This window comes from Microcaecilia unicolor, chromosome 1 (assembly GCF_901765095.1).
Source record: "Microcaecilia unicolor chromosome 1, aMicUni1.1, whole genome shotgun sequence".
Taxonomy (NCBI): domain Eukaryota; kingdom Metazoa; phylum Chordata; class Amphibia; order Gymnophiona; family Siphonopidae; genus Microcaecilia; species Microcaecilia unicolor.
The window spans coordinates 318,934,324-318,952,698 of record NC_044031.1 but is presented as its reverse complement, the minus strand read 5'-3'; the positions used below and the strand labels follow the sequence as shown (position 1 = coordinate 318,952,698).

Sequence of the window (18,375 nt, the reverse complement as noted above, 5' to 3'; positions counted from 1 at the left end):
TGTCCCCTGTCTCTCCCCCTACTTCCTTCCAGCATCTGCCATCTTTCTCTGCTCCCCCTGCCATCCAGCATTTGCTCCATCTCTCTCCCCCTTCCATCCAGCATCTGTCCCATCTCCCCACTTCAACCAGCATCTGCCCCTCCCCCTTCCATTCAGCATCTGCTTCTTTCTCTCCCCACTCTATCCAGCATCTGCCTCCTCTCTCTTCCCACTTTCATTCAGCATCTGGCCCCTCTCTCTCTCTCAACTTCTATCCAGGGTCTGCCTTTTTTCTCTCCCAACTTCCATCCAGCATTTGTTCCTCTCTCCCCTCTCCACCTACCATCCAGTGTCTGCTCCCTCTATATCTAGCATATGCCCCTTTTCTTCCTCACTACATTCAGTGTCTGCACCCTCTCTCCACCCTACATTAGTCTCCTCTCTCCTGGAAGAAGGTAAAAGATGGATTCTCCTGGATCTCCTGACCCTCTTTTCTCCTCCTACATCCACTATCTGCCCCCTCTTTCCCCATTACACCTGACACCCCCACCGCTGCTGCTGCTGCTGCTGTTTCACAAGAGCAAGAACAGCAGCAGCAAAACAAAGGTAGAATGTTCGCAGGGCTAAACTGTTCATATTCACGGCTCTGCCTCGGAAGAGGAAGTGATGAAATCTTGTGATCACTTTACCTTTGTTTTGCTGCCATTGCTGCTGTTGGTCTGGAAAAACAGCAGCAGCGGAGGTGGCAGTTGAAAGGAATTGGGGCAGATCTCACCGCAACTACTGCACAGCTTTGAGGAAACATTGATTTTTGGGTGTGTCATGGCACCCATGGCTCCCCCCTCCCATTCTGACATCTTTGCCTACAAATATATACCTGAAGTTCTGTGTGCAAGTGTGTATATATAAGTGAGTGCAAGGGGTGTATGTGAATCTGCGTAGGATTTAGGTAGGAGGGTATGTGCATCAGAAGGAAGTAGGCACAATGTGTTTGAGTGAGAGGGGGAATATCTTCAAGTTTGTAGTTGGTTTGTGTGTGTGAAACAGTAGATTGGGGGGGTATCTAAGTTTGCAGCTGTACTGACAGTAAATGAGTACTTTTGACTGCATGAGTAATAAGTGCCTGGGTCCATTAAGTGTGTCACATCCCTCTATTCTTCTCTTCTTCCCTCTCATATCCACATTGTTTTTAACTTCCCTTACCTCCCATCTCTCATGCCACCTTCCTTTCCATCCCCCCCTTCCCTTAAGACCACTTCCCTGTTGTCCTTTTCTTTCTAACACTCCCACCTGCCTCCAAACTTGATCACTCATCCACTTTCTTCCCAATTTAACACTTCTCACATACACATCAAGTTCACTCCCACAGGTTCATCCCCTCATTCTCAAGCTTTCCAAGCTCATTCTTTTAGTGGGAGTGGGTGTGGGTGAGATACAGGTGTGGCAGATAGGTAGAAGGCATGAGCCGTGGATAGAGGGGTGGGAGGGTTTGTATGTGCATGTACCTGAACGAATGCAAGAATGTGTGTGTATGATTAAGACTGGATGCTGTCTGATTTTTCAGTGACTGGAGGAAGTCGGTGTATGCATGTGCTATGTGTGTACAAGTGTATCATGGAGTAGGTGTATGCTTCCATCCCCTTACTTTCTTTCCCTTCCATTCTGTCTCCTCTCAACTTCTTTACCCCTTTCTTTTCCTTTTAGCTCCTCTCTTGCCCTTAACCTCCAACCTAAGGCATATAACCCCCAGCACCCAGATTCAGTCGCTCATCCACTCTCTCCCCCAGGCTCAAACATTCATCCACTCCTCCCCCAGCTCAGCCCCCTCCCTTCTTTCACATACACAACCCTAGGCACATCTTCTCATTCTAGTCTTTTCTAGGCTCACTCCCTCTCTCTTCCCCTTCCTTCTTCAGAATCAACTTCATTTTTTTCTCATTCACAATGGCTTATTTCATTCTCTTACCCCCACTTACCTCTGCCAGATACATCCATGCCCTCAGCACCCCCTCCTCCCTGATTCATTCCTTGTCTTGTCCCAAACAAGGTTGAAAAACTCTCTCTCTCAGTCTCCTGCCATAAGAGAAAGTTTTTCTTTACTCTGCGTGTAGTTAGACTCTGGAACTCGTTGCCGGAGAATGTAGTGACAGCAGCTGGCCTTACGGAATCCATTGAACATTATTAATTTTTTTTTTTTTTTTTGGGGGGGGGGGGGGTTGCCGGGTTCTTCAAGCCTGGATTGGCCACTGTCGGAGACAGGATGCTGGGCTTGATGGACCCTTGGTCTTTTCCCAGTATGGCGGTGCTTATGTGCTCTTCACTTTCTTTCTCTCTGTGCCTCCAGCCATGCAGCCTCTTTACTCTCTCTCTCCCTCCCTGTGCCCTTGCCATGCAGCCTCTTCACTCACTCTCTCTCTCTCTGTGCCCCCTGCCATGAAGTCTCTTCACTCTCTTTCAAGGCCGCCAAGAGACATGGCCGGGCCTGGGGCAGAACCGGACTGCCTCCAAGGGGGGGGGGGGGGGCTGCTCCGGGAAGCCATTTCCTACATGCTTGCTCCCACAGTATGTCCTCTCCTGTTCCTATCCATGCTGGGAGTCAAGACCCAGATGATTGCATTAACGTGATATCTTACTAATACAATCATCCGGGTCCTGGGCAGTACACAAGAGCAGGGGAGGACAGACCCTGAAGTAGGCAGCAAGAAAAAGCTTGCCGGCGCTGGGCCCGGGCCTTCCCTTGGAGGCCGGGCCCTGGGAATTTTGCCCCCCCCTCCCCCCCCCAGCAGCCCTGCTCTTATTTTCTCTGTGCCCCCTGCCATGTAATCTCCTCTCTCTCTGTCCCCCTGCCATGCAACACTTCCTCTTTGCTTCCCTCCGCCAGGCACTGTCCCATCTCTCTCTCTCTCCCCCCCCCCCCCCCAACTCTTGCTGTCATCCTGTGCAGTCATGGACAGTGGCAGCAGCAGCAGTAAAAGTATCAGCAAGCTGCATGGGTCCCTCTCCCTGCACCTCACGCAGATAGTTCTACTGGTCTCACCCCTCAGACACAGGAAGTTTATATCACAGGGTACAGGACCAGTGGAATTATCACTTTTACTGACGATATTGTTGCTGCTGCCATGACCCAAGAAGGCAGGGGTCTGGCAGCAGTGGTAGCAAGAAAGAGGAGAATACCAATTATGTGCTGCTTGCAACCCTAAACAAGAATTTTGCGACCCAAAGCCACAGTTTGCTAATGTCATAGTATATGATCCAGATGTAGGTGGATTCAAGGAAGGAGTTCTGGCAGAGCATGAGTGTACAAGAAGTGCACATGTAGGTTAGAAAATACATATCCTTGCATGTATTTCAGCCATATACATTTATACCTGCTTCCAAACTGGCATAAATATAGACTGCCATATTGCAGCCACAATTTTTGGAAGTTTGTTGCTGACATTTTATGACAAAGCATAAGCACTTGCACGCCTGCCTGCCTGCCTCTGCAAAATTACCATAAAATAGGCACCTATTTGGCTTCCTGACTAAGGTGACCTTTTATACAATTACCCTCTACAAAATCTGCTGCTCACTCTGAGAAAAGAGCACAAAGTGACTTTCAACTGTGCCAAATGTGGAAAAGAAGAGATGATCCCAAAATAAAAGGGATCTGATACGCTACCCTAGAAGTGGCTTTGTGCAGTGTAGCACTGCATACCTGTGTGTTGGTGCTCAGTGACTGACCAAGACGGAAACATGGCATTCATAGGGAACAGGATAACCATCTCTCTATCACCTCAGAGCAACCCCTCCCCCTCAGCTAATCCACCCAGATCTGCAATAATATCCTAACAATTACCCTTGGAAAGCTTTAATAAGTAAGTAATCCTAGTCTGTCACTGCATTTCTATTATACCAGAAAAAGGGTATGATACATACCTGTAGCAGGTGTTCTCCGAGGACAGCAGGCTGATTGTTCTCACGACTGGGTGACGTCCGCGGCAGCCCCCACCAACCGGAAAGAAGCTTCGCGGGACGGTCGGCACACAGGGCACGCCCACCGCGCATGCGCGGCCGTCTTCCCGCCCGTGCGCGACCGCTCCCGCCAGTTGAATGACTAGCAAAAGATGAAACACACAACTCCAAAGGGGAGGAGGGAGGGTAGGTGAGAACAATCAGCCTGCTGTCCTCGGAGAACACCTGCTACAGGTATGTATCATACCCTTTCTCCGAGGACAAGCAGGCTGCTTGTTCTCACGACTGGGGTATCCCTAGCTCTCAGGCTCACTCAAAACAAGAACCCAGGTCAATTGAACCTCGCAACGGCGAGGAAACAACAGAAATTGACCTACGAAGAACAACTAACTGAGAGTGCAGCCTGACCAGAATAAATTCGGGTCCTGGAGGGTGGAGTTGGATTTACACCCCAAACAGATTCTGCAGCACCGACTGCCCGAACCGACTGTCGCGTCGGGTATCCTGCTGGAGGCAGTAATGAGATGTGAATGTGTGGACAGATGACCACGTCGCAGCCTTGCAGATCTCTTCAATAGTGGCTGACTTCAAGTGGGCCACCGACGCTGCCATGGCTCTGACACTATGAGCCGTGACATGACCCTCAAGAGTCAGCCCAGCCTGGGCGTAAGTGAAGGAAATGCAATCTGCTAGCCAATTGGAGATGGTGCGTTTCCCGACAGCGACCCCTAGCCTGTTAGGGTCGAAAGAAATAAACAATTGGGCGGACTGTCTGTTGGGCTGTGTCCGCTCCAAGTAGAAGGCCAATGCTCTCTTGCAGTCCAATGTGTGCAACTGACGTTCAGCAGGGCGGGTATGCGGCCTGGGAAAGAATGTTGGCAAGACAATTGACTGGTTAAGATGGAACTCCGACACCACCTTCGGCAGGAACTTTGGGTGAGTGCGGAGCACTACTCTGTTGTGATGAAATTTGGTATACGGAGCATGAGCTACCAGGGCTTGAAGCTCACTGACCCTACGAGCTGAAGTAACTGCCACCAAGAAAATGACCTTCCAGGTCAAGTACTTCAGATGGCAGGTATTCAGTGGCTCAAAAGGAGGTTTCATCAGCTGGGTGAGGACGACGTTGAGATCCCATGACACAGTAGGAGGCTTGATAGGGGGCTTTGACAAAAGCAGGCCTCTCATGAATCGAACGACTAAAGGCTCTCCAGAGATGGCTTTACCTTCCACACGATAATGGTAAGCACTAATCGCACTAAGGTGATTCCTTACTGAGTTGGTCTTGAGGCCAGACTCTGATAAGTGCAGAAGGTATTCAAGCAGGTTCTGTGCAGGGCAAGAACGAGGTTCTAGGGCCTTGCTCTCACACCAAACGACAAACCTCCTCCACTTGAAAAAGTAACTCTTTTTAGTGGAATCCTTCCTAGAGGCAAGCAAGACCCGGGAGACACCCTCAGACAGACCCAACGCAGCGAAGTCTACGCCCTCAACATCCAGGCCGTGAGAGCCAGGGATTGAAGGTTGGGGTGCAGCAACGCTCCGTCGTTCTGCGAAATGAGAGTCGGAAAACACTCCAATCTCCACGGTTCTTCTGAGGACAACTCCAGAAGAAGAGGGAACCAGATCTGACGGGGCCAAAAGGGCGCTATCAGAATCATGGTGCCGCGGTCTTGCTTGAGCTTCAGTAAGGTCTTCCCCACCAAAGGTATGGGAGGATAAGCATACAGGAGGCCGGTCCCCCAATGAAGGAGAAAGGCATCTGACGCTAGCCTGCCGTGTGTCTGAAGTCTGGAACAGAACAGAGGCAGCTTGTGGTTGGTCTGAGAGGCGAAAAGATCCACCGAGGGGGTGCCCCACTCTCGGAAGATCTTGCGTACCACTCTGGAATGGAGCGACCACTCGTGCGGTTGCATGACTCTGCTCAGTCTGTCGGCCAGACTGTTGTTTACGCCTGCCAGGTATGTGGCTTGGAGGAGCATGCCGAACCGGCACGCCCAACGCCACATCCCGACGGCTTCCTGACACAGGGGGCGAGATCCGGTGCCCCCCTGCTTGTTGACGTAATACATTGCAACCTGATTGTCTGTCCGAATTTGGATAATTTGGTAGGACAGCCGATCTCTGAAAGCCTTCAGTGCGTTCCAGATCGCTCGGAGCTCCAGGAGGTTGAACTGTAGATCCTTTTCCTGGAGGGACCACAGACCCTGGGTGTGAAGCCCATCGACGTGAGCTCCCCACCCCAGGCGAGATGCATCCGTCGTCAGCACTTTCGAGGGCTGCGGAATTTGGAATGGACGTCCCAGGGTCAAATTGGTCCGGATGGTCCACCAGAGCAGTGAAGTGCGGCAACTGATGGAGAGGCGGATGACATCTTCTAGATTCCCGGTGGCTTGGAACCACTGGGAAGCTAGGGTCCATTGAGCAGATCTCATGTGAAGACGAGCCATGGGAGTCACATGAACTGTGGAGGCCATATGACCCAGAAGTCTCAACATCTGCCGAGCTGTGACCTGCTGAGACGCTCTGGTCTGCGAAGCCAGGGCCAGGAGATTGGTGGCCCGCGCTTCGGGAAGGTAGGCCTGAGCCGTCTGGGTATTCAGCAGCGCTCCTATGAATTCCAGAGACTGGGATGGCTGGAGATGGGACTTTGGGTAATTTATCACAAACCCCAGCAGCTCCAGAAGTTGAATAGTGCACTGCATGGACCGGAGGGCTCCTGCCTCCGAGGTGTTCTTGACCAGCCAATCGTCGAGATATGGGAACACGTGCACTCCCAGCTTGCGTAGGTAGGCCGCTACCACCACGAGGCACTTGGTAAACACTCGTGGGGCAGAGGCGAGCCCAAAGGGCAGCACACAATACTGAAAGTGCCGTGCGCCCAGGCGGAATCTGAGATACTGTCTGTGAGCTGGCAGTATCGGTATGTGAGTATATGCGTCCTTTAAATCCAGGGAACATAGCCAATCGTTTTTCTGAATCATTGGCAGAAGGGTGCCCAAGGAAAGCATCCTGAACTTTTCTTTGACCAGGAATTTGTTCAGGCCTCTCAGGTCTAGGATGGGACGCATCCCCCCTGTTTTCTTTTCCACAAGGAAGTACCTGGAATAGAATCCCTGCCCTTCCTGCCCGGGTGGTACGGGCTCGACCGCATTGGCGCTGAGAAGGGCGGAGAGTTCCTCTGCAAGTACCTGCTTGTGATGGGAGCTGAAAGACTGAGCTCCCGGGGGACAATTTGGAGGCAGGGAGGCCAAATTCAGGGCGTATCCGCACCGCACTATTTGGAGAACCCACTGGTCGGAGGTTATGAGAGGCCACCTTTGGTGAAAGAATTTTAACCTCCCTCCGACCGGCAGATCGTCCGGTACGGACACTTGTAGGGCGGCTATGTTCCCGTGGATCCAGTCAAAAGCCCGTCCCCGGCTTTTGCTGTGGAGGCGCAGGGGGCTGCTTAGGCGCACGCTGTTGACGAGAACGAGCGTGCTGGGGCTGTCCCTGTGCCTGACGAGGCCTTCGGGCCGGCTGGTTGTACCTACGCTTCGCAAAAGAATAGGGTGCAGCCTGCCGGGCCCGGGAAAAACGTCCACCTGTGGAGGTGGATGCTGAAGGCGCCCGGTGGGAGAGCTTGTCGAGAGCGGTTTCCCGCTGATGCAGTTGGTCCACCATCTGCTCGACCTTCTCACCAAAAATGTTATCCCCCCGGCAAGGGACTTCGGCCAGTCTCTGCTGGGTGCGGTTGTCCAGGTCAGAGGCACGCAGCCATGAGAGCCTGCGCATCACTATACCTTGGGCCGCAGCACGAGATGCCACGTCACAGGTGTCAAAAATACCCCTGGACAGGAACTTTCTGCACGCCTTCAGCTGCCTGACCACCTCCTGATAAGGCCTGGACTGCTCCGGCGGGAGCTTCTCGACCAGGTCCGCCAGTTGTTGCACATAGGTCCGCATGTGAATGCTCATATAGAGCAGGTATGACTGGATGCGGGTCACGAGCATGGAGGATTGGTAGGCCTTCCTCCCAAACGAGTCCAGAGTGCGAGACTCCCGCCCCGGGGGCGCCGAGGCGGTATCCCTCGAACTCCGTGCCCTCTTGAGAGCAGAATCCACGACCGCTGAGTCATGGGGCAATTGGGGCCGCATGAGCTCTGGGTCAGAGTGGATCCTGTACTGGGACTCTGCTTTCTTGGGAATGGTGGGGTTAGTTAATGGTCGCACCCAGTTCCGGAGCAGCGTCTCCTTCAGGACATTGTGCAGCGGTACCGTGGAGGACTCTCTAGGTGGTGATGGATAGTCGAGGACCTCGAGCATCTCGGCCCTCGGCTCTTCCACAGAGACCACGGGGAAGGGAATGCTGATAGACATATCCCGCACAAAGGAGGCAAAGGAGAGACTCTCAGGAGGTGAGAGCTTCCTCTCCGGTGAAGGCGTGGGGTCCGAGGGAAGGCCCGTAGACTCCTCTGAGGAGAAATATCTAGGGTCCTCCTCTTCCCCCCACGAGTCCTCATCCTCGGTATCGGACATTAGCTCATGTAGCTGAGTCCTGTACCGGGCCCGGCTCGACGTCGAGGCACCGAGGTCTCGGTGTCGTCGAGCGGTGGACTCCCGCGCCGGCGGGGACGGAGCTCCCTCCATCGACGTCGACGGGGACTCCACCTGCGTGGCGGTCGAGACCGGCACCGAAAGCGGCGGCGGTGTCGACAGCCCCGGCGCCGGGCTAGAGCTCGCCGGCGCCACAGTCATCGGCGCCGAGGGCGCAAGCACCCCCGGCGCCGGCACAGCCTGGCGCATCAGCCCTTCCAGGATCCCCGGAAGGATGGCTCTGAGGCACTCGTCCAGGCCCGCTGCCGGGAAAGGCGGTGGGGCCGGTAAGGGTGTCGGTGCCGGAAGCTGCTGGGGGCCAGGATACGGCACCGAGGTGCCGGAACCCCGACGCGTCGGTACCTCCACAACCGACGGAGACCTCTCCTCACGACGATGACGCTTCGGCGTCGTCTCCTCTCCGACATCGGGATGCACCGAAGGCGACCGGTGACGGCGCTTCTTGTCTTTCTTCCGATGCACGTCACCGGCGCCGGAGGGCATGGAGGAGGAGGAGGTCGATCCCCCTCGGTCTCGAGGTACCGGGTCAGACAGGGTTCGGTCTCGCGGCCCACGAGCTGAGGGCGTGACCGGGGCCGACTGCCCACGCGGCCTCTCACCCCCACTCTCACCGGAAGACCGGCGGGCCGACGGGACCTGTTCTCCTGGGGTCGCTGCCATCGGTGCCGATGTCTCGGGCATCGATACCGGTACCGAAGGGCCGGGCGTCGATACCGATGCCTTCGAGGTCGACGTCGAGGGGCCGGCGCAAGTTCCAAAAAGACGGTCCCGCAGAACTTGCCTCGCAACCTGGGTCCGTTTCCGGAGACCGAGACACAAAGAACACGACTTGAGATTGTGCTCCGGCCCGAGGCACTGGAGGCACCAAGCGTGGGTGTCGGTCTGCGAGATCGGCCGGCCGCAGCGACCACACTTTTTAAATCCACTCGGGACCTTCGAGGACATCGATGGAAAAATCGCGTCGACGAAGTCAAAGTCGTCAATGGTGGCTAAAATCACACCACGAAAAACAAACGACCGAGCGGCCACTAGGCCGCAATGTGGCGTCCCCGCTGGAAGCGAGGGAAAAAAGGGAGCGCGTGTACCACACGCGCAGGGTTTCTTTTTTTTTTTTTTTTTTTTAAAGGAAACCGGGCGGTAACTAAACCGATAAACAAAGTAGAAAAAATACGATCAGCGTAAACGCGATCGAACGATCCGGCGGCTGAACAGAGAGAGCGCAAAACACGACTCTCTCCAGGCGCGGAAAAAAAGGAACTGGCGGGAGCGGTCGCGCACGGGCGGGAAGACGGCCGCGCATGCGCGGTGGGCGTGCCCTGCGTGCCGACCGTCCCGCGAAGCTTCTTTCCGGTTGGTGGGGGCTGCCGCGGACGTCACCCAGTCGTGAGAACAAGCAGCCTGCTTGTCCTCGGAGAAAGGAGGAACCCCCCCCCCCTGTTTTTTTATCTGCTCAGCTAAACTTGTGATCTTATAATCTGTGTTTCCTATTTCTAATTGATATCTGCAATCTAAGTAACAAATTTTAAAACTGCTTATTGGCAGTAGTAGTATTTGTATTTGATAGCTGTTAATCTGAGAACTGGATTTAACAAGTGCTTTAAAATAGGTATCAGTTCTTTTTTTCTGCTTTCATAGTGTGTGGAGCAGGGGCGTATCTGAGGTTCGGCGGTAGGGAGGGCAGGGGCTAGAGTGAGGGGGCACATTATAACCCCCCACCGGCCGCCATCCCTCCCCCCCCCCACCATCGTTAACCCTCCCCGCCTACCGCCAACCCTTTCCCCGCCTACCGCGGTCAACTACCCCCCGAGATCCGCTCCTGCCGGTTTTTTAAAATATTACTTCAGCTGGCGGGGGACCCCAACCCCCGCCAGCCCAGCCGAGGTCTTTAACTTCTTCATCCTCGTTCTGTTAAACCTGCAATGCATCCTTCCAGTTGGACGGAGTTTGACGTCGCAGCACGTTGACGTCCTGCACGTACAACGTGCTGCGACGTCAAATACGCCCCTGGTGTGGAGCCCCTGCCCCACTTGCTTTTGGTTGTAAGGCATTTGTAAAGCAGAGGCGTGGCTTCTCTCCAGGAGGTTTTGTCTCTGCAGAAGAGCTGGAAGGAATTTGGAGCTCACAGATAAGACTATTTTCTGATTACCCCTGCCTTAAAGCTGTGGTTCTGGGCATCTCAATGCAGTTCTAGAGATAAGTTACAGCAAATGCTCGCAGTCTAAGCAATAAAGTTCATGACCTTCAAAGCCCTGATGTTGGAGGCAGACTTAGACGTTGTTGCAATCTCGGAGACCTGGCTCCAGTGGCGTTCCTACGGGGGCTGACACCCAGGGCGGATCACCGATGCGCCCCGCCCCCCCGGGTGCAGCGCCCCCCCCCCCCCCCGGAACAGCGCGATGCCCCGCCCCCGGTGAAAAAACCCTGATCCCCCAGCAAACACCCCCCCGGGTGCACGCCACTGGGGGGGGGGGGGGGTGCCGCGCGCCTGCCGTCTCTTCGTTTTCATGCTCCCTCTGCCCCGGAACAGGAAGTAACCTGGCGAAAGCGCAAGCGGAAGAACAAATGGCTAGAAATGTAAGGAGGGGTGACAAAAATTTCTTCAGGTATATTAGTGAAAGGAGGAAGACTAAAAAGGGAATTGTGAGACTGAAAGATGCTGCGAACCGCTATGTAGATAGCGATGAAGAAAAAGCAAATTTGCTAAATAGATACTTTTGTTCTGTTTTTACAGAAGAAAATCCTGGAGAAGGACTGCGATGGACTGGCAAAAGTGCAAATGAAAATGGAATAGATATAGCACCGTTCACGGAAGAGTGTGTGTATAAACAACTTGAAAAGCTAAAGGTGAACAAAGCTGTGGGACCAGACGGGATCCAACCCAGGATATTAAAAGAGCTCAGAGAGGTTCTGGCGGGTCCTCTTAAAGATTTGTTTAATAAATCATTGGAAATGGAAGAGATTCCGTGGGATTGGAGAACGGCGGATGAGGTCCCTCTTCATAAAAGTGGTGATAGGGAAGAAGCTGGAAACTACAGGCCAGTAAGCCTCACTTCGATTATTGGAAAAGTAATGGAAGTGATACTCAAGAAAAGGATAGTGAATTTCCTGGAAGCAAATAAGTTGCAAGATCCGAAACAACATGGTTTTACTAAAGGGAAATCGTGCCAAACGAATCTCATTGAATTCTTTGACTGTGTGACTGGAGAATTAAATCAGGGATGTGCTATAGACGTAATCTACCTAGATTTCAGCAAAGCTTTTGACACGGTTCCCACAGGAGGCTCTTAAATAAACTTGACGGGCTGAAGATAGGCCCCGAAGTGGTGAACTGGATAAGGAACTGGTTGACGGACAGACGCCAGAGGGTGGTGGTGAATGGAATTTGCTCAGAGGGAAAGGTGACTAGTGGAGTGCCTCAGGGATTGGTGCTGGGGCCGATTCTGTTCAATATATTTGTGAGTGACATTGCCGAAGGGTTAGAAGGTAAAGTTTGCCTTTTGCGGATGATACTAAGATTTGTAACAGAGTGGACACCCGGGAGGGAGTAGAAAACATGAAAAATGATCTGCGAAAGCTAGAAGATTGGTCTAAGACTTGGCAATTAAAATTCAATGCAAAGAAATGCAAAGTGATGCACTTAGGGAGTAGAAATCCACGTATGTGTTAGGTGGTGAGAGTCTGATAGGTACCGACGGGGAGAGGGATCTTGGGGTGATAGTATCTGAGGATCTGAAGGCAACGAAACAGTGTGACAAGGCAGTGGCCGTAAGTAGAAGGTTGCTAGGCTGTGTAGAGAGGGGAGTGACCAGCAGAAGAAAAGAGGTGTTAATGCCCCTGTACAAATTGTTGGTGAGGCCCCACCTGGAGTATTGTGTTCAGTTTTGGAGGCCGTATCTTGCTAAGGATGTAAAAAGAATTGAAGCAGTGCAAAGAAAAGCTACGAGGATGGTATGGGATTTGCGTTACAAGACGTATGAGGAGATACTTGCTGACCTGAACATGTATACCCTGGAGGAAAGAAGAAACAAGGGTGATATGATACAGACGTTCAAATATTTGAAAGGTATTAATTCGCAAACGAACCTTTTCCAGAGATGGGAAGGCGGTAGAACTAGAGGGCATGAAAAGAGTTTGAAGGGGGGCAGACTCTTCTATAAATTAAAAAAAAAAATGTCAGGAAGTATTTTTTCACGGAGAGAGTGGTGGATGCTTGGAATGCCCTCCCGCGGGAGGTGGTGGAGAGGAAAACGGTAACGGAATTCAAACATGCTTGGGATAAACATAAAGAAATCTTGTTCAGAAGAAATGGATCCTCAAGAGCTTAGCTGAGATTGGGTGGCAGAGCTGGTGGTTGGGAGGCGGGGATAGTGCTGGGCAGACTTGTACGATCTGTGCCAGAGCCGGTGGTGGGAGGCGGGGATAGTGCTGGGCACTGTGCCCTGAAAAAGTTACAAATCAAGGTAAAATATACACAAAAAGGTCTTTTTCTGCCGTCATCTACTATGTTACTATGTTCTTGCAACTTCATTTAGGATTTACACACATTGTTGCAATTTGCTTCATTTGCATCCTTTTACCATTATGGACTCTCTGGGGCCAATGCAGAAAGACTGGTGGTAGAGAAGATACACCACTGCAAAATTACAGCTCCAAAAATACCGCAGTACACTATAAGCAATGAGCATTCAAATTCCTGCCGCATTAAAAATGTGGCAGTAATCCATAGCTCATTGCTAAATGTCACTCTTCCTGTCAGTGCCTGCGTGGTCACTGGCTCAGACATTGACAGGAAGGGTAACATGTTTAAAAAAAAAAAAAAAGGAAAAGAAAAAAGTTCAGTGGTCTGTATCAGTTGCAGGAGTCCCACAATCATACTCTCCCACCTCACCCCATCTCACTCCATCCCGCCTGGCCCAACCACCCTCATCCCCTCCCAATGTTTAAAAGAAATCTTCCAGATAGTCTAATGACCCCCCTTCCCTCCCTACCAAAATATTCCCTAGTGTCTATTGGTACCCACCCCCAATTCGACCCCTCACCCTATCACCCTTTGCCCAGGTCTCGCCAGACCCTTCTTAAATGAGGCAGGAATGATGCCCACTCGCTCCTGCCTCTGGTGCCATCTTGAAAACTTGCAGCATCTGGCCCTGCATAGTGCATTTATTTATTTATTACATTTGTAGCCCGCGCTTTCCCACACATAGCAGGTTCAATGCGGCTTACATAGTAACTAGAATTACAGAGTCTTGTAAGGAGAAATATTACAAGCTGAGAAAAACATAATAATAGTGAAGTTTAGAATAAATGAATTGGGTATGGGAAGGGATTGGGAGGGATATGGTATAGGAGAGATGGGGAAGAAAAAACTAGGGGATGAGTATAAGTATGGAAAGGGGGTCTAAGGTATAATCTGTGTCGAACTCAGTAACAGTGTTAGAGCAAAGTTATATGGGTGGGCTGATAAGCTTATGTTGGTCATTATGGTAAGCTTGTTTGAAGAGGTGTGTCTTCAACATTTTCCTGAAGGGTAAATAGTCGTTAATTGTTCGGAATAATCTTGGCAGAGCATTCCAAAGCTGGCTGCCCAGAAAGGAGAAACTGGATGCATAGTAGGTTTTGTATTTAATTCCTCTTAAATTGGGAAGGTGGAAGTTGAGGTAAGTACGTGAGGACATTGATCTGTTTCTGATTGGGAGGTCGACCAAGTCATTCATGTAGCCAGGGGATTCTCCGTAAATGATCTTATGAACCATTGTATAGAACCCAATTCTTTCTTTGATGGGGAGCCAAGTAGCGTCCTCTCGAAGAGGTGATGCACGTTTCAATCTTGACTTGCCAAGACAAGTCTGCTGCCGTGTTCTGGGCAGTCTGAAGTCTCTTCAGGACTTGGATCTTACATCATAAAAAAAAACACTGTTTGCAATAGTCTACATGGGTAATAACTGTAGATTGTACCAGGTTCCGGAAAGTGTCCAAGGGAAGATATGATTTCACTCATTTCAATATCCCACATCATATTGAACATTTTTTTATGATGGACTTAGCGTGGTTATCGAAAGATAAATAGCTATCTATCGTTACTCCAAGGATCTTTAGGCTGTTGGATACGAAAGTTTAATATCAGGAGTGCTGAGAGTAGTCGGAGGAGTGGGGGAGTACTGAGAAGAAAGGACTAGGCACTGTGTTTTTTCTTTATTTAATTTCATTTTAAAAGCATTAGCCCAGGAGGTTAGGGTGGTCATACCAGTAGTAATTTTATCGGAGATTTCTGATAAATTGGATTTAAAGGGGATAAATATGGTGACATCATCAGCATATATGAAGGGATTAAGGCCGTGTCTGGTTTGTAACCTGGCCAAGGGAATCATCATAATGTTAAAGAGTATCGTGAAAATGTGGAGATCCCTGTGTACCCCGCATTCTGCTGACCAAGGGGTTGATAAATTTGTGGTCCCTTTGACTTGGTAGGATCTTGTGGTAATGAAGTTTTTTTATCCAATTGATAATATTGCCACCAATCCCAAGTTTGTCCAAAAGTTTAGTAAGGATAGAATGGTCAACCATGTCAAAAGCGCTGGATAAGTCAAAGTTGTAAAAGGAAGATACTGTTTCCAGTTGCTATTTCTTGTTTGAATTTGGATATTAAGGTAAGAAGGACAGTTTCTGTGCTATGGGCAGAACGGAAGCCCGACTGCGACTCATGAAGGGTGGAGAATTTCTCAATATATTCATTGAGTTGTGAGGTCACTCTGTTTTCCATCAGTTTAGTGGATTAGAGGGATGGAGGCAATTAGGCAGTAATTGGTAATGTCGTTTGCTAGTTTCTTTGGGTTTTTTGGAATAGGTGTTGGTAATATATTGCTATGTTTGGTGGGGAAGGAGCCTCGTTGAAACAGGAAGTTTAAGTGGGTGGTGAGATCTGAGATAAAGCAAGTTGGGGCATCTTTCAAAAGGTAGTTGGGACATGGGTCAAGATGGCAGTGTGACCTGGAGAGTTTAGTGATGGTTTTAGTGACTTCTTCGGTGATAAGGAGGGTAAAATTAGTCCAAGATCGGTCTACCAGTACTTCATCTAATACAGGGTCCAGTTCGTCAGAAAGATGTCAACAGTGAAATTATCTTGAGAGATCGATTTGTGAAGATTGATGATTTTGTCACTGAAGTATTACGCTAACTGGTCAGCCAAAGGTCGATTTGAAGGTGATTTGTCACTGTTTCTGTGTTTAAGAGGTTTTTTTATAAGTTGAAATTGTTTTTTTTTATATTGTGCCAATTATTGTAATATTTTTGAGTATAATAGGCTCTTTTGGTACGTATTATGGTGTATTTGTAGTTCCTTTGTGCTCGTTTCCATATATTAACGGTGAAATTATCTTAGATTTGCTCCATGCTTTTTCCAGTTTCCAGGTTTGTGATTTAGGTCTTCAATAAGTCGTTGAACCACGGCGATGGGTTACGTTTGCGTGAAGTCATGGAGCGTAGTGGTGCAATTTCGTCCAAAATCATTTTGCATCTTTTGTCCCAAATTGTAGGGAAGAGGTCTGAGTTAGGCTGTGTTTGACCGTTATTCGCGTAGATATGTTTCCAGAAACTATCATAGTCGATCCGTCCTCTGGTGAGGAACGTTATAGGGTGATATGATTTGGACTGACCCTTTTTACGCCATTGCAAGGTGAAGGATGCTTTGTAATGATCACACCATGGTGTGGAGACAATCAATGTCGGATATAATGAAGTTTTGGGTTGGTGGAAAATTTATAAGAGATAATATCAAGTGAGTGACCCTTGACGTTTGTAGGATACACCAGGCACGGTCCTCGGTACTAGCAAGGGGCCATGGCGGTGATGGGGTCCCACTAGATACCAGGGAGATATTTCTTTAATTAAGTCAGGTCAGGTGGGAGGAGTGGGTACCACAAGACACCAGGGAATTGTATGGAAGTGGGGGTAGATAGGGAAGGGGAGCCAGTAAACTAACAGGGCAAGTTTTTTAAAAAATATTGGGGGACGGGGATCAGGTTTGGGGGCATTAGACTACCAGGGACCGTTATAGAAAGCAATCCAGGTATGGTGGTCAGGTCAGGTTGGAAGACCGACCTTAGACTCTCACCTCTTCTCAACCAACCCTTCTAAGTTGCCCTGGACCTGACAAAACATTTACTGTGCATAACGCACATCAAAACTTTTTTTTTATTGTATGGCTGCAGAATTATATGACCACATTACTATGCATTTTAATACAGTGTGTGGTAATAGTTTCCACATGAGTTAACAACGTTGCTGAAACCCTTCTGCACCACTTGACCAGTAAAACCCATACTAATGCTTTCTGCATCGGTCCTTCGGTTTCTATACCATACTGTCTAAATTCTGTAGCCTTTTTTTAAATCTCCATCACTTCATCCAGAAGGTGATTCCAGCCATCTAACACTTCTCTTTCACAACATTTGCTGTTTCTTAAGTAATAGTATCTTTCAGGTATTAAATGGCTCACTATCTCCCCGTTCATCTGAAAGATACACAGCCAGGTGAGACCTCAACAACAACCTCCACAGAGGCACACAGCTCCTTTTTGTGTGCTAGTTATGCCTCTCCCTATGTATCCTCCAGGCTTGGCTACAGCTGTATCACACTGTTTTCTTTTCTTCACCTGAAATTGTATTGAGTTGCACAAAGTAAACAACACATGAAATATCAAAGCCATTAACACAGTATAATGACAGTGATAAACAATAAAACTGTGGGACCTTAATGACCAAGCTGTAAAGAAAGATAAGCCCAACTTATCACACTGTTTTCTATTCTTGAGGTTTTTCTCTTGGACACTAATAAGGATGTGAGTGAACCATAACAGCACTTTTGTAGCTTTCTGCCACCTTATCTAGCCGTGAACTCAGTGTTTTCCTCTCTTGTATTTTTCAGATTGATTCAGACATTTGACACCTTGCACCAGTTTGAGGGACAGAGCAAGGCACGCTTCTTCTTGATTACAAGAAGAGTCGGCATAAAGATTCCCAATGACTTAAGACACCAAGTATAACTCATCATCTGTATACACAAAAGACTGAGGTGAAGGCCACAGAGCCACCAGATGGCCATTTTTGAATGATTCCTTAATATACCTACCCTCACCGAACAGATGACTGATGAGTTTTGTAAGTGTCTGCTTCAAATTGACTCTACCAGTTTCACTGCCTCCATTGTGTGGGATTCCTGCTTGTGAGATGTGCGATGGCTTTGTTCAAACAGTTGATAGTTTTCTTCAATTGTGCATCTCCGAATAACTAAACAGGGAAGAAAAATTTCGTCACTGAATATTCTCAAGTTTTAAAAGAGGATCATTACACTCCACTGATAATTTAGTTTCTTTGGAAGAAAACAGACACTAAGGGGCATAGTTACTATCATATGCTTCTAATTAACAAGTACTATTCTACTACTAACTTGTGAGAGTTTACCACAGGTCCCATTTTATGCAATGAGATTTAGTTACTAACACAGTATAATGATACAAAATAAAACTGCAGGACCTTAATGACCAAGTCTGCATACAAAGATAAGCCCAACTCATCACACTGTTTTCTATTCTTAAGGTATTTCTTTTGGTCAATAAGGATGTGAGTGAACTATAATAGTACCTTTGTAGCTTACTGCCATCTTTTCTAGCATCATGGAGTAGGTGCAGTGGCGTACCAAGGGGGAGGGGCAGTGGGGGCGGTCCGCCCCGGGTGCACGCCGCTGGGGGGGTGCCACGCACCTGTTGGCTGAGTCCGCTCGTTCCCTCCCTGCTGCTCTCTCTGCGCGGAACACGTTACTTCCTGTTCTGGGGCAGAGGGAGCAGCA

The 18,375-nt window shown here is 49.6% G+C and overlaps 1 protein-coding gene across 1 annotated transcript in view; it reads right to left on the bottom strand.

Annotated features, from left to right (window-relative positions):
• The window catches only part of FARS2 (phenylalanyl-tRNA synthetase 2, mitochondrial), a 1,053,072-nt gene that overhangs the window by 695,330 nt on the left and 339,367 nt on the right, over nt 1-18,375 (bottom strand). Inside the window, 2 exon segments of the mRNA XM_030208798.1 lie at nt 17,659-17,709; nt 17,712-17,792. Coding sequence (XP_030064658.1) covers nt 17,659-17,709; nt 17,712-17,792 — 132 coding nt within the window.